Source organism: Melanotaenia boesemani, chromosome 14, assembly GCF_017639745.1.
Source record: "Melanotaenia boesemani isolate fMelBoe1 chromosome 14, fMelBoe1.pri, whole genome shotgun sequence".
NCBI classification, from domain to species: Eukaryota; Metazoa; Chordata; class Actinopteri; order Atheriniformes; family Melanotaeniidae; genus Melanotaenia; species Melanotaenia boesemani.
The window spans coordinates 23508172-23524648 of NC_055695.1; the positions used below are offsets into that span (position 1 = coordinate 23508172).

The following is a 16477-nucleotide window of genomic DNA, read 5'->3' on the forward strand; positions in this document are numbered from 1 at the left end:
GGTTTGAACAGAGTTTGGTAAATTGCTCCATCACTGGGGAACAACAGAAAAAAGAGTCTAGCTTCTGATTTTGCGCCACGTTGTGGTGGGAGCACTAGGGGTCTTTCACTGGCAGAGTGTAATTGAAGGAGTGTAGCTCTGTATTAAGGAGTGACAGTAGACAGGAGCCATTTGGGTTATTGTTTTGTAAGCCAGAAGCAGAGCTTTGAATTTGATGCCTGCTGCAATTGGAAACCAGTGAAGAGCGATTAACAGCGGAGTGACATGAGTGCATTTTTGGGCTGGTTGAAGACCAGACGTACTGCTGCATTCTGAATCATCTGCAGAGGTTTAACGGAGCATGCAGGCAGGCCAGCCAGTAAGGAGTTGCAATAGTCAATGCGTGAAATGACCAGAGCCTGAACCGGGAGCTGTCTGTTCAGTCAGGTAGGGTCTGATGCTCCTGATGCTGTAGAGAGGCAACATGGACCTTAAAGGTCAGCTGGTTGTCTACCATGACACCAAGGTTCCTGGCAGAAGATGCATTTATGTAATAAAAATGGCATCACTCACTTGTCTATGAGTATTCAACACTATAACACTGTAGGAAGCTCAAAAAAGTCAAAATAACGTAATAGGACACCTTTATATAGGTGCCAACTTAGCAAGAGCTCTGCATTTTAAAACAAAATCCGGCTTTATGGAAATAGCCTTATTTTGTTAGGACATGTAACAGTTCTTAAATTTTTTCTCCCTTTCTTGAATATACTGAAAATGATTGGACAATTCACTTTTGTCACAGATTTCACCTTTTCTGTTTTAAATTAGTATCCACATAATGGCATTAAAAGCCGTGTGCCTGATTACAGATGAGGTTCTCATCTTTTTTGTTGACTTTAATGTTGAACCTGAGATTTTCTGGTGAATGTAACCCCCGGCTTACCTGAAGAATTTTCTGATCTATTTTCAGGATGCTCAGTGAACAAGACGGTAACCCAACCTCCTTTGTTAATCTTCAGGGATTTCAGGTTCAAAGAGAAGTTGCTTGACAATGGCTTGTTTCCCCCTCAGGGACAATAAAACCATGCAGGATTCTATAGTTTTTATCTCTGCATGGCTTTTGCATTTGGGCATTGTGCAGGGTAGAACACTGACAAGACACTCAAATGACTTAAACATGCTAAGAATCAGCCATCTCATGAAGCACGAGAAGATTTACTGTGCAATATCAGTGAGATTAAAGAATATATCTATTTGGAATCTGGGTTACCACTCTGATAAGAGCCCCACAACTGTGTATTTGTATAATCTTAACTTTCATGCTCTTGCTGTGGGCAGGAGGAAAATTAGTTTGCTTGATAAAAAATGTAGCAAGGCTATTTCTTTTCCCTCAAATCACAGTTAAGGCAATGCACATGGTGGACACAGAAGCTCCAAAGCAAACAACTGTGGCCACAAGAGAACTGTAAAATGAAAGGTAGGCTATTATAATAAAACAGGAAAGTGGGAAGAGGTCCAGCCTCACGAGATCTTCTAGTCAGAAAGGTAAGTGCAATCTGTTGTTTTGGAAGAGTAAATTGAATTCAATGATTGTATGTGCGTGACTGTGCAAGTGGTTTTGACCAGAAAAAAATGTGCTACTAAAAGATAACTGAACAGAGATGAGGTAGAAACCTACATGTGAGAAATGTAGCACTGGAATTAAAAACAGCTCAAATGTCAAGTGCAGGTTTTCATAACTGAATTATTATAAAACTGTGAATAATATTATTATTATTAGAATGATCCAATATCAATATATAGGGATAATAATTATAACAAAAAAATTATATATATATATATATATATATATATATATATATAATATATATATATATATATATATATATATATATATATATATATATATATATATAATTTTTAGTTCTTATTTTTCTTAATAATGAGACAAAGAAGCAAAAAAGGAAAATAAAGGGCTCAGGCAATGGAAATTAACATGAGCAAAACATTATGCGTTAAACCTTTATCTGACTATAGTTAATGGTGGCTGTAGTCCAATTTATTTACAGCCATTTTTAACAGTTTCCTGCTAATGACCCACTTTCCTAATTACACAGAATGAGAGACCAGCTTCACTTGCAAGTTGTTTCATTTAAGCACAAACATATTGTATGTTGAGAATGAAATAAAATTAAAAACAAAAAAGAAATTAATAAATACTTTATTTATAGCAGAGGAAATTTACAATGTTGTAATGTAAAAAAAAAAATCAATGATAATAATAAATAACTAGAAGAATATTGCTTTGTTTTGGAGGGTGATGGCTGCTGGCAGGAATGATCTCCGGTACCTTTCTGTCTTGCATTAGACTTCTCGACGAATCCTAACACTGAACACACTCTGTTGTATCTTTACTGTGTTGTTTAGAGGACACAAAGAGTTGTCTGTTATTTTCAGAAGCTTGAGCAGCATTCTGTTCTGAATAATCAGCTTCAGCAGCTACAGAGTTATTCTACAGCACAGAACCAGCCTTATTAATGAATTTGTTCAGTCTCTTTAAGTCTCTGGCTCTGATGCTGCTGCCCCCACAGACGGTTACAAAGCTGATTGCACTTTCCACAATAGATTCATAGAAAATATGCAGCATCTTGGTGCAGACATTAAATTATCTTAGCTTCCTTTGGAAGTAGAGTCTCCTCTGTCCATTCTTGGTGATGCTTCTGTGTTGCAAATGCAATCTAGTCTGTTGTTTAGTTGAAGGTACTTCTATTCCTCCTCCACCTTTTCTCCCAATTAATTTCATCTTTCACATTCTTAATAATGACATTGATTTCATCCCCATGTGGCTCACAAAAAATTCCTTGAGTATTCTGTAGAGCACAGCGTCGTCAGCATACAAGTCAAAAAAAAAAAAAAAAAAGACCTTAAACCTACTTTTAATAAAGATCACACAAACACTGAATTCATATTCAACCCTTCATTCAACTACCTTTTTAACCATCACTGAAAGTTTCTGAAAAAGAAAAAGAAATCAACTTTAGAGACCTTAGTGATGTCAGTCACTACTGACAAACATTGCAATAGACTAAACTGACCAGTAAATCTGATATTTAAATACCCTTTTGATAAAAAATAAATAAAACAAACAAATAAATAATTAAACAAGTAGATTAGCTTCTTTTGCTAGGGAATAGAACATTACCAGTTACCTCCGGGTGCGTGCGTGCATCCAGAACGCATCCAGTTCAGCAGTTCATTTTGGCCCAGACAGCAAATCAGACACAGGAGCAGTGTAAAGCATTCAGGAACTTTCTAAATAAAAGCCCCTGTGCAGATTTGCGATAGCTGAACTATTTCAATATTATGTCATCAATGGTCAGGGGTTCTAAGGGTTTGTTTGTTTGTTGTTTTTGTTTTTCATTATGGACAACAAGACGTTTATCTTGGAAGTGGAGAATCACAAGATTCTCCACTTCTTATTGGATTTTGTGACTGCCTTAGTGGGCACTCCATGTCTGACACACTCCCGGTATGAGTTGACATGTGTCGGAGGTCAGTACAGTGAACTCATTGTCTTGCTCAAGAAACCAGTTTGAGATGATTTGAGCTTGATGTCATGGGGCATTTTCCTGCTGGAAGTAGCCATCTGAAAAGGATGCACTGGTCACAAAAGGATGGAATTGGTCAGCATCAACAATCAGGTAGGCTGTGGACTTTAAACAATGCTAAGTTAAGATGTCCAAAGTATATAGAGAAAATATCCTCCATAATAATCCAGAATAACACTGCCACCATCCTGATCCGTTGATACAATCCAGAATAGATCCACGCTGTCATGGTCAAATTCCTACCCTACCATCTTAATCTTCTAGCTGAAATAGAGACTTGGAGATTATTTTTCCAATAATCTGCTGCCCATATTTTGGTGAGTCAGTGTGAATTATAACCTAAGTTTCCTGTTTTTAGGTAATAAGAGTGGCACCTGGTGTGGTTTTCTGCTGCTGTAACCCATCTGCTTCAAGGTTCGACATTTTGTGTGGTACTTTACATATTGGTTGTAACGAGATGTTATTTTACTCACTGTTGACTCTCCATTGTATTAATCCAGTCTGCCCATTTTTCTCTGACCTCTGACAAGACCTTTATTTTTTTCCAGATGACTGACACTCACTAGACATTATCTATTTTTCCAGACCATTCTCTGCAAACCCTAGAGATGAAGGTGTGTAAAAATCCCATTGGATCAGCAGTTTCTGAAATACTCAGAACAGCCCTTCTGGCACCAGCAACCATACAATGTTCAAAGTTTGTCTAAGATTTTTCATGTACACTTTGGTCAATCATTGTTATTATTAAACCAGCTTTATAAATAATTTTGGATTGGATTTGGAAAGTCTCCTAAATCCCTTTTCTTCCCCATTCTGATGGTCGGTTTGAATTTCAGCAAGTCATCTTAAACATGTTTACATGCTTAGATGTATTGAGTTACTGCTGTTTGATTGGCCGACTAACTAATGGTGTTGACAAGTAATCAAATAGGTGGACCTCAAAGTGCTTTTTAGTGTATAATTGTTGAATACTTTGTCATAAAAAAAATTGCTTTGTCATAGTTGATGAATTTAAATTACATTGCTGTTGTTACATTGTTGACTGTTTACAAAGTTCAGTAGCAAACTCTTGATACTTTTAATTTGTAAAGTATATAAAGAGCTTTTGTCAACATGTTTAAAGTCTAAAGCTTTTTAAAAAATATCCCATTAATAGTTAAGAAAGTCAATTCTATGTCTGTCCTTCAGTGCTAATGAGAGTCAATTATATATGCTACAGATGCAAGGGTTGTTAGGCTATCATTAGTCCTATGAGAAAGGTCATCACCAAGGGTGTCATGCAACCTTCTACTAGTACTTCCTTTCACAGGGAGAATTTAGCTGAATATTGATCAAAAAGCCTGACATGAATGGTAGTTACGATAAGTGCGTGCTGATAAGTCTATTAGCTTTTGGTTAAAAAAGCATAAACTCTTGTGGTAGCAGCCCCCTTCCATGCATTTTTCCTATAGAGAGAAAGATAAATAAAGCTGATGCTTTGAAACTGATGTGACTGCATTCTCAAGTGCAAGAAAATCATGCAGTTCTTTTGCAATGAAAACAGAGTGCAACATAAAAGATCACAACACTTCACTTATTAAAAAATGAAAAGCTCAAGGCATTACTCTCCCGTGAGTCCTCCACAGTCAACTTTCATTTTTTGTTGATCTTTTGTTGTTAAAGCTTAGAGGTTCTTCCATTTTCCCATAGGTGCTGACTTAAACCTGCTTCTCTCGTTTTTAGCCAACAAGAATATTCTTTAAGGGTTGCTCCAACATTTTCACAGGTATTTCATCCATCATTTGATCTTTTTCCTCTTGCTCAGTTTTATAGGTAATGCCTGCAAAGACTATTATAGAATAGAAAGAAACTGTATTATGGAGCCAAAGAGGTGGAAATTGCTGATCCACAATGGCGGAACAAGCTATGAGAGCAGGAACATCCCTTTCTATCTTTATTAATCTCTTGAAGACTAATTTCTTATGAGACCACCACCTCTTACTTAGTTTACCTTTGCTTACTTTGCATGTATATACTCATACTACTTGTAGGGGTGTTGAATTTAATCGTTTCTACAATACCTCGAGATGTGGACATGGACGACTCTGCATCCATGCAGCAACAAAACATAATCAATTATAATAATGTAAAAGTATATATTCTGCTGCTGCCTGTGTGTTAGTGATGATTTTCAGAGAGCCGGCTCTTTTGGTTCTCAAACAGCTCTTAAATTAGAGTCTTTTTTAACCCTATAATTTACCTTAACTTCTCAAAAATGAATGAATTGTGTTATGAAATCCCTTCTGTATTCAGCAGTTTTACAGGAAGACTTATATTTGTGGTTTTCCCCCTCTGTTAGTAGGGTTTGATGACAAAACACACTCACTCACTTACTCTCCTTATGACTGGCTGCGCTCACTCCCTAACTACTTGTACTTGTACCTCCTTATAAAGTTGCTTTAGAATGAAGGATCCACTAAATGATTAAATATAAATGTAAATTACAATATTTTTTTCTGTATATGACCATCTAGTAGAGAAGAATAGTGTGTTGGATATGACAGGTCAGGTGCAGTAAAAGAACCATCCATCCTTTCTTTTAAATGCTTAGCATATTCTGTCTACATGGCACTTGTTGAAATTAACTTCATGAGCTTTGCATGCTTAGATTCATTATAGGTCATTTGGCTGTTGGCCAGAAGACTGTGGAAATGAGGCTGACTCTGAACTATTTGCTTGCCCAACAGGCTGTAGAGAAGAGTCCCCCAATTAGTTCTCACCGAGGGCCAAATTATGTCCAGGTTGCCAAGTTGAGGGTCAACCTCTGTTTTTTTTTGTTTTGTTTGGAGTTTTTTTTTCCATTGAATGAGTAAAGATTGTTTTATGTGGTGAAATTGTTGCTGTTATTAATAGAAGTAGGCTTGTATTACTGTCATGGTTAATAGTACTAGTGGTAGTTAGTTGTAGTAGCAGATATAGTATTAGTCATAGCCCGTGTTGAGGGACACACAACAGAAAAAATGCACACTTCAAAGAACATAAGTCTGTATCAAAGATGGATTTATTTGAATGGCCCTGGAAAATATTTTGATCAAAATATTATGACCAGTTTGATCAATAACCAAAAACAACAGCACTACAGCAAGTTTTGAACAAGAGGAAAAATTTGAGGCAAAGATTACTGATAATATTCCTAAACTAAAACTTTTCTAAATGACATATTTCTGAATACCAAATTCAGTAACATTGTTGCTGATTGTTAGACAGTGTACCCCACAGCAAAATGTCCAAATGGCTTTCAGCTTTCCCCAAAGACAGCCGTCAGCAGCATTTCTGCAGCTACATCCAACTAAAGATGAGCCAAGGAAGACTGCCTGAACACAGTCAGACTGGAGGATATCAGAGCCTGCAAACACAGACACACCCACACTTAGGAATACAAAGAGGACAGACAGAGAGAGACTATTAGTTTGTCCCTTTTTAAATAACATAACAACACAAAATATTATTAGTTAACCACATTTAAAATATTTGTGTAACAAACAATAGCGGGCTCTTAATGTCAAGTATTTTCTTTTCTTGTTGCAAACAATGTCATTTGGTTTTATTGGATTTTTCTAAATTTTCTCATTTATTTTCTGTATTTTATTGTTGTATGAAATTTTTAAAAGTCTCATTTAATTCATTTACTCTTTTTGATTGACAAAAATAGGTGAAAATTAACATTTACTCACAAATCAGTGAGAGAAGTGAGAGCAACAGGATGAGGCAATCTTTCTGATGTTAGGCTTGTATTTTGTTGACACAATTCTGAGGCACTGTCCAAGACTGAAGAAAATGATGACTCACATATATATATATATATATATATATATATATATATATATATATATATATATATATATATATGCAACAGCTCTGGTGTTTTTGAATTGAGCTTGTGGAACCATGTTGATCCAAAAACATCCTTGTGCTCAGAAGTTGCCATCTCCAAGACGTCCATTTAAAGTACTGCCTCATCAACAGACGGCACCAGCGTTTTAGCCTCTGCAGCCCACTGGCCATCAGCTGGAACAGGGAATGGCTGTCTCAGGAAGAGGAAGACGTCAAATGAAAGTTTAGGGGAGCTTTCAAATCAAACCTTAAAGTTTTCTGCCAGATTCAATGCAAAATCCTCATCTCTGGATGTTCCTGCATGTTGTGCTTTTCACAATGTTGTCCCATGCGTTGTCCCACCATTGATGGAACTCCGTCCATCACCACTTACATGATTTTGCTTAAATCCAAGCCATTTTTTTCAAAGAACTGTGTCAACTCAATAAAGACTATTTCTCTGGTTGTGCACCCTGGTAAAGGAAGCAAACAAAGCACTTCTTCCCGAAAGTTTTCCCATCGAAAAATCTTACAAACACACCCAGTTGCCCCATATCATATCAGTTCGGTCACAGGACGAATCTATGGCTAGTGACATGGCTTCTGCTTTTTTCAGCTCAGTGAGTAAACAGGAAAAATAGTCCTCCACTAAAACTTCTACTTTTCTAGTTGCCATGTTTGCAGACAGTGGCACCTGCTTTAACAGCTCAACAACAGCTCTCTTCTTTTTCTCATCATGACTCAAAACTTCAGCTGCCATTTCAACTGCACACTTTTTAATCAACTTGGCATCAGCAAAGGGCTTTTTAGCTTTAGTCAGGGTCCACGAAACCTGCAGTGATGCAGCTGTGGCACTCTCTTGTGCCGAGGTCGATTTAGTCATAGTAGAAACGGACTGCTTATATAATGTTAGCATGGTTGCTATTTTGGATTTACGCTGATCTGATTTTGTTGGGTAGTTGGCATTGAAGCTGACAGCATGCAAAGTGTTTAATGCTACTTTAGATTCTCAGCTTTGCTAACAGAAACAGTTTTTAGTGCATATTAAGCATGCTGGCTTTGCATTGGCATGGTCGGGTAAAATAAAACAAAACTCCTCTGTCCAGTCAGATTTGAAGTGACGGTTTTCCTGGTCAACCTTGCGCTTCTTAACAGAGGCTATGCTGTTGTTGGTTCATTATTTATTGTGACTTACTGGTAATGTTTCGCTTACCAATGCGGTCGGCTAGGTAGATAGTAACAGTTGAAGATGAAGGCGTGGATCTTGGATCTTTCATGTACATGCACAAACGGGCAATATGGGTCAAGTGTACTGTGTGGGGTGTGTCTAAAATAGAACCATACATGCTTTATTTCACCTTATGGTTGTTTATTATATATAGTGTAACTGGGTCTGCATGGGCTGGACACTTTGCTCTCGCGGGCTAGATTTGGCCTGTGGACCGCTATTTTGGGATGGCTGCTGTAGAGGATATACATCTTCATCAAACAGGTATGATTAAAAATAAATATTTAAGATGCTGGCTTGATACTAGGTTTGGTAACTGCTTTTAATGTAAACCAAATTCCATTGCATTTATTTTTGCATGAAAAAGTGCTCTATAAATAAAGATTAATTGCCTGATTGATTGACTGATTGATAGTGGATAATCAAGAATCAAATGAGGTATTTGATTATTTGTTGATAGCTGGGCAGGGGATCTGTGCTAACACTGTAGCATCTGTTCCACATAAGTCTATGTTTCTAAAGCAGAATAACTCACACTTCACTCATTCCTATGGAAATCCCCAATAATCTCTAGTAGGTAAGCAAACCTCTGTCTTTTGAATTTGCATTCTGTATTTTAGAGAAACTGTACTGTATGCCAGGAAGTCAGTTGAATATGCAAAGAGGTTAACAAATTACTAGCTTGTTAATGAAAATCAAAATGGATGCAGCAAAGCACAAGAGTAAGATATTTAGGGAGATTCACCCAATCCTCTTACTTGACTGAACAGTATGAAAAACACACAAATGCAAGAAATGTTCTGCCACAAAGTATATATTTTCCACATGACTAATTGTGTGCATATTTTCATGTGAAAATCTCATAACTGTATTTAACTAAATTAGCACTGAAATGACAGGAAGCTGTGCAACATGACACGTTCATATTAGTGAACACATCTTTCAGTCTTTCGCAAAATGGATGACGAGCCTTGCGATGGATTGGTGACTTGTCCAGGTGCCGCCTGTTGTCTAACAGTTTTGGGGACAGAAAATGGCTAGATGGATGGACTACAAGCCAGACTACCAGCCTCTTATTTTGTTTCTCCTGTTGTATTATTTAAAAAATAATTGATATAAAGTAAATTATTAAAGAATAAATATGAGGGAAAGGAGGAAGTTGAGGAGATGAGATGAAGGTTGAAGGAAAGGGCGGTGGAAGGTGGAGGTATGTCTCAGGAAACTTCGATTCCAGTGATGAGAAAAGGGATGGACATCAAAAACATCAACTCAGATAAGTACGGGAAAGTGATTGTTTGAAGTGTTAAGTGTGATTTTTAATCTTGTATTTTTGTTTAAGAATTTTCATGAATATAATTATATGATGAGCTTCTCTTTCGTTATTGCAGAGATGTTTCCAACCATTCAAAACACACTGCATTTTTTTGTGTAGAGCACTAGAAAGTATTTTCATTTGTACAAAATGGACTAAACAGACACAAATAACAGCTCTCGCAAAACAGAAAAATCAGTACTCTTGAAAAAGCAACACCTTTTGCTAATTTTTCATGTCACCCAGCTCAGATGTTAAAGTGATGTATCACAATAGAATGTCATGTTTGTCTCGTAAAACGTTTTAGGTAGAAGTCCTTGGCACCCAGTCATTCCTTGGAAAATTTGAATTGTATTTGTTGTTAGACTGTTTTTTGATATGCTTTCAATCCTTGGGTGTGTAGATTTGAATAGCAAGAAAACAACTCAATCCTACAATAAAAAGAAATTTCAATGTAATGATCTGTGGTGAAGGAGGAGAGGAAGAACCCAAATGCTAGACAAGAAGACGAGAGGGCAGGCAGACACTGAAAGACTATGAAACAAAAATGCTGCAAATGGATCATATTTGAGAAACGGAATTTAATTTAAACCTACCAGAAGTCAGCAGTGACCATGGTGATTAACAAAAAGGGACAAAGGAGTGGTGACAGACAATAGAGTGGGCAAAATGGCTGTGAGATATGGGTGGGCGCTGGTTCCCTGTGCAATCATATTTATATATATATATAAAATCAAAATTTCACAGTTGTCTGAAGATTGTGGATGACAGTAATACTTTTTTAAATACAGATATTAAATAACTGTGTTGTGTTTTGGGTATTTCATTAACAGTTTTCCAAAGTATCAAGTGCCAGAGTTATCTTTCTTGGAGATGGGTTTGTGATTCAGGAACGAAGAACACCGTTTAAGCCAGGGACTGTGGATATTTTTGCAAAGCAAACTTGATTCAAAATAATGTTGCTGTGAGCAGCTATATTGCAGAGGGATTTTATAATTCAGTGCAATGTGATGCAAGATATATTAAACATGCTAAGAGCAAATTCAGCTGAAAATAAACCGCCTCCAAAGATCATTACTGTGTTATGTGCACATCACGGTTCAGGTCATGGGTTATATATCAACAGGCCGGGCCCAGATTTGGCTTGGAGATAACAGTGGGTAACGGGCCGTATGATAATAATCATGAGTGTGTGTGGCTGGTCCATGTGGGTCAGGGCGAGTTGGGACCCATTTTTCCATGTTTAGAACAACTTAGTTTCTTTGCTTGCTGATTAAATCTCTGTTTAAAATGGTGTTATAAAGCCATCAGCCACCATTCAACTTCTTTGTATCTGAGCCGTGTTTTGGTTCCAGCAGCGCTGCGATGACGTCATGCTATTACGTAGTGAGGCTTCTATCGTATCCAAGTGATTCTCCGCCAAGTAAGGTTCAAGTAAGGTTACAGTTGGCTGTGAAAAGCAATAAGATTACAGCTTATGAACCATATCCACACCCTAACTGTCCCATCCTGACCCAACCTGCACCCATTGGTGGAAACGAGGCTTTTAGCCTCCAGCTGCAGGACTCTGCTTGCAGCTGGAGATTTAATTAATTCAGCTTACCAACTATGTGGCTCAGATGGACCATTTTAACATAGTCCATAATAGGCTAATATGTCTTTTTATTTAGCTGCATTTCCTATGTGTCGTAACCAAGCAGGGATTCATTTTTTATTTTAAAAGTTTCATCTTTAAAAACTGGAGTGGCTTATCGACATAAGGGGGGTGTAATAATGTCTTCTAACACATTTGCTTCAACACCATGAACAAACTATTCACCTTCTTTCATTGCAGGTACCTGTTTCCATTTCTCTCTCGCTCCCTTTCTCTTTCTGTCTTGTCTATCTCTGTCTCATCACCATGACAGTGCGGTTTGTTGTTTGTAGCCCAAAAAGAGTCTGAGCACTGCCTTAAGCCCAATTACGACCAGTGGATCAGTATGGGACTGTTTGGTTAGTGAATAATGAACTCTGCTGTGTTTCCACAATTGTGCCGCAGTTCTTCTTCTTCTTGAGGTTTTTTGATGCATTACTGCTACCAATGGGTCTGGAGTGTGGACCAGAATGTTTCCAAGAGCCCAAGTCATCGAGACATCAGGTCCTCTACGACATTTTTAAAATCCCATGTGTCCTCACCCCTATCATGCCATGACATTATAGGACTTGGGAGGGAGCGCCCCAGTTTGAGAAAAAAAAGCTCTAACCTGACAGCCGCTGAGATGGATTTCGGCTCTGGAACAGGATAAAGCAGGTATGGAAGATGAGTGAATGATTTGGATTGGAGTCAATCTCCCATCCCTTCTTTGGCTTGACAGTCGTCAACCACCATCCATCCCCCTTTGACTTGGAAATGCAGATTTTGTCGCCTGCTAAATGTGATACAACAGTTGTTTCATGACTTTTTCATGAACTGCTGTGACACGGGATTTTCTATGTTGTTATTTTAGCTGCACAAAAAAGCAGCAGAGCAGTTTTTGAGATGATTAGCTGTGAAACAGGGATAGAAACCTACTGAATAAAACAAGTGCTTAAAAGACACATTTATTTTATTATCAAATTTTCTAATCAGGACAGCTAGTTTAGACTGTCTGCTTCCACTGTTTTTGAATAAAGGTCCATTTAATTTGGAGTTCATTCAACACTACATTACCTAGAAAGAACTGAGCTTGGCTATTAGAAATATCTAGGAGACAATAAAAGTTCACTTCAGTTTTCACTTCAAGTTGCTGATTCAATGAAAGCAATGCTGCTCCAGCATGACAAGGTTATGGTTACCCACTAAGGACCAGAAATGAGATACAGCCTCAGCTGATCCCTTCTTCCTGCATGCTGTGAATAGTGTATACCAGGTCACCTTCAAGGATGATAGACAGCAGAATACCTATTGCAAATAGAGTTATTTTCCCCCAGATATCAAATCAAGCCCTTTATCTTCAGTTCTGCTTGATTCAAGGTTTTTTTCTTTTTTTTTATGTATTTATCTCATTTAGTTTCTGGTAATTTTTCAACAAAAAATATTCTTTACATTTAAATCATGTAGATAATCTCTTTATATGACCCTTATCATACTTAAATGGTGGGGTCATGCCTCCACATGAACTGCAAATGAATTTCCTTGTCACAAACAAACTTTCAAACAGTGACTCTGGAGCTTTTGTTGGTTCTCCATATCTGGGGCAATCTTTTGTTTCATGGCTTTTATTACAATATTTCATAAAGCATATCAAGTTGTTGTTTCCCAGAAGTGCATTGGCTGTGCAACAGTGACAACACACATTGGGTAAGTATAACAGGAGTACAAAATAACCTTAAATTTGCACAGTTCTCTGAAAGAGCATTTTAAACCATGTAAATATCACTGCATAATATTCATTTAGTTTTTATGTTTAAATATTTTGAGCACCCTGTCACAAAAGGTTTGCAGCAGAAGGAATATCAAATCATCCTTTCATTTCGACTCATCCAGTTGGAATAAGAAAAGCTTCCTCCTCACTCAGCCTGCAGCTGCTGTTAACGGCAAGAATGTGAGCATCTTCATTCATAGATTATTTGCACAACACTGATGCTGTTATTGACTGAAAAGGTGCTGCGCAAATACAGAATGAGAGCATTAAATCTCATTAATAAAAGATCAGAGCGGCAGCTAGAAGGTTTTTGTCCAATGCCTTCCGGCCAGGACTGTCTTGCAACAACACTTGCATCGCTGGTGCTTTATTTATCTCACCATGTGTGTGCTCTGAATTCTGACTTCATCTGTCCCAATTATTCCAAATCAGGTTGAGAGCTTGTAATTTAAAAGTCATTTGATTTGTATCTTGTCAGTCAATTTTTTTAATGAAAATAGAAAGCAGTCTTGGATTAAAGTTTATGATTATGGAAACATAACATAAATACAGAGAAATGACTGAAAAGCACATTTTTATACCATCTTCTGTGCTTTTGCAATACACATGTAATTTGACAGTTGGTGAGCTTCTCATGAAATACCACATTTTTATGAATGAATGGCCTGTTTTGAAGAAGCTCTACAAATCTAAATTATTCATGTCCAATCTAACCATCTGCAGCTGTGCGAAATACTGCAGATTTGAGAATTTCTGTGCACCTTCAGTGAGAACAGTGAGCACAGATTTGCTGTACAGAAACTTAAATCTCTTTCAGTCATCTAAGGTTTCCTCAAGGATAGATTTTATGTATGTTATATTATCTCATCTCCGGCCTTTCATTTGGTCTTGCCTTCAAACAGCAAAGTAAATGGATTAAAGTGCTCATTCTTTCTTTTTTACATACATTTTCCAGAAGATGTTGTTTCCCCAAGACAACAATACATCAATAAATACACTAAACAATTTTTATCCTATCATTTGAGTCCAAAAACATGAAGTACATGGATATCTTTGCCATTCTTTTTTTTATCTAATACTTCTACACATTTACTTAGCTGTTTTATCATTTGTATAGATTTAATCTTTTACATTTGTACACAACAGCAATAAAAAGCAAACACAGCAATTTGCCATGACACAAGAAAATGTCATTTTTTTTCTTATATTTTCTCTGAGTGCTTCTTCTATTTACAGTACACGTTACTGGAGAGCAGTGATGTCGCAAAGAATAATAAAACAGAGAGCCACTGTGTAAACAAAAGGATTTGCTGCAGAGTGAATCTTCAATAATACAGTGAAACTTGGACAAATCCCACATTGTTGCCCTCTCCATTTATGTTGTTTTAACAATCAGAAAAAAATTTGATTTTCTGTTTTGGCAAGGCAGATAGGAATCTACCCAGATCAATGCAATCAGTATACTTAATTATTTTCTCCTTCTGTTCCATCATCATCCCAGTCAGACATCCATTTGGACCAGCACCAAAACAGGCGGTGCTTCAGCCACTTTGGTTTTCCGACGCAACAGGTGAGTCAAGCTCCTGAAGGATGGGGTGGCGTGGATAAGAAGTTCCTTGAGACCTGCCCGAAACTCCCGGCGAATCAGGCAGTAGAGTACAGGGTTGAGGCAGCTGTTGGTGTGTGCCAGGCACACAGTTAGTGGGAAGGCATAGGCCTGTACATTGTAGAAAGCCTTGCTGAAGGGAACAAGATCAAACTTTATGAGCACCCCCCAGAGTGTCAATGCCTGATTGGGAAGCCAACACAGAAAAAAGGACAAAACCACAATGACAATAGATTTGGTCACTTTGGAGCGGCGGCTTTGCCGGCCTTGCTTTACTTCTGGGACTGCTGCACCTGCGATGCGCCTGCTGAGGACGACACGCAGAAGAAGAAGATAGCAGACTGTAATTATAATCAAAGGAATTAGGAAACCAAGCAGGACCTTTTGTAGCTGGTATAAACCCAAAAGAAGCTGTGGATCCCAGCTGCCCGAGTCTGGAAAGCGCACCAGGCAAAGCTCCTCATCTGACACCTCAGCGCTGGTGGAGTAGATGGCATGAGGTAAAGTTGCCAGCAGGGAGATAGCCCAGATGCCAAGACTTGTCCACTTGGCCCTGGTGGCTGCTGCTCTCCGGCTGTGCATCTTCAGGGCAGATGCAATAGAGTAGTAACGTGCCACGCTCATAGCTGTGAGGAAGAATACACTGGCATACATGTTCATGGTGGTGACAGAGCTGATGATTTTGCACATCACACGACCAAACGGCCAGCGGAAGTCCAGGGCTGTGTCAACCGCCCAGAAAGGTAAAGTCAGAACAAACTGCAGATCTGTGATAGCCAGTCCCATCACAAAGCAGTTAATGGATGATTGCTTCTGCCTGTGACGTGAGTGAAGCAGGTAGAGAGCCAGTGAGTTTCCTACCAACCCCAGTGCACAGACTATAGAGTACACACACGCTATCATCACACGCACCACTACACTGGAACTGTCTCCTTGAAATTCCATGATAGATTCCCTTGTGAGGAGCTGCAGCCAGCAGTGTAGTGACAGGTTGCTGGTGGAACCCCCGTTGCCGTTTCCAGTGTTGTCCTCCTTTAGCATTTGTTCACATGGCTCTGGAGCCAGTGTTTGAACTTCAGTCTCATTCAGCTGCATGATGGACGCTTCTTCTCACATATCACCTTTAAGTGCAATGTCAGACAGCTGCTACGTGCTACAAAACACACAGGAAAAAGTTTGTCTTGATGTCATTTTCAGCATTCCCGTTGTTTCTCTGTCAGCTTGTTTCCTACTGCAACCTGGATGCCGTCTTTTGATGATCCTCCTCTCATTTCTGCACGAATCTACTCTTTCAGCGCGCTACATCCCGTTTATAGCGTCCGCGTGAGCGCGCAAAGCGCGGTCCCGTTGCCCTCACTTAAGCAGCCCAGTGATTGGAAGAGAGTAAATCCAGTCTCCGACAGCAGCCACACCAAAATTTCAGTGGATGTGAGAGAAGAAGCTTGATCAAGTTCGCGCTGAATATAATGGAGCGTTTGGTGAGGTGAAGACAGAGGTGCGCATTAAACA

General features: G+C 38.4%; 1 protein-coding gene across 1 annotated transcript; it reads right to left on the reverse strand.

The window, feature by feature from the left end:
- Positions 1-13220: 13220 nt before the first annotated feature.
- Positions 13221-16226, reverse strand: rxfp3.2b (relaxin family peptide receptor 3.2b). The gene has a single exon (XM_042006511.1). It carries the CDS (start codon positions 16061-16063, stop codon positions 14864-14866), a length of 1200 nt encoding a protein of 399 aa, XP_041862445.1. The 5' UTR covers positions 16064-16226; the 3' UTR covers positions 13221-14863.
- Positions 16227-16477: the final 251 nt, after the last annotated feature.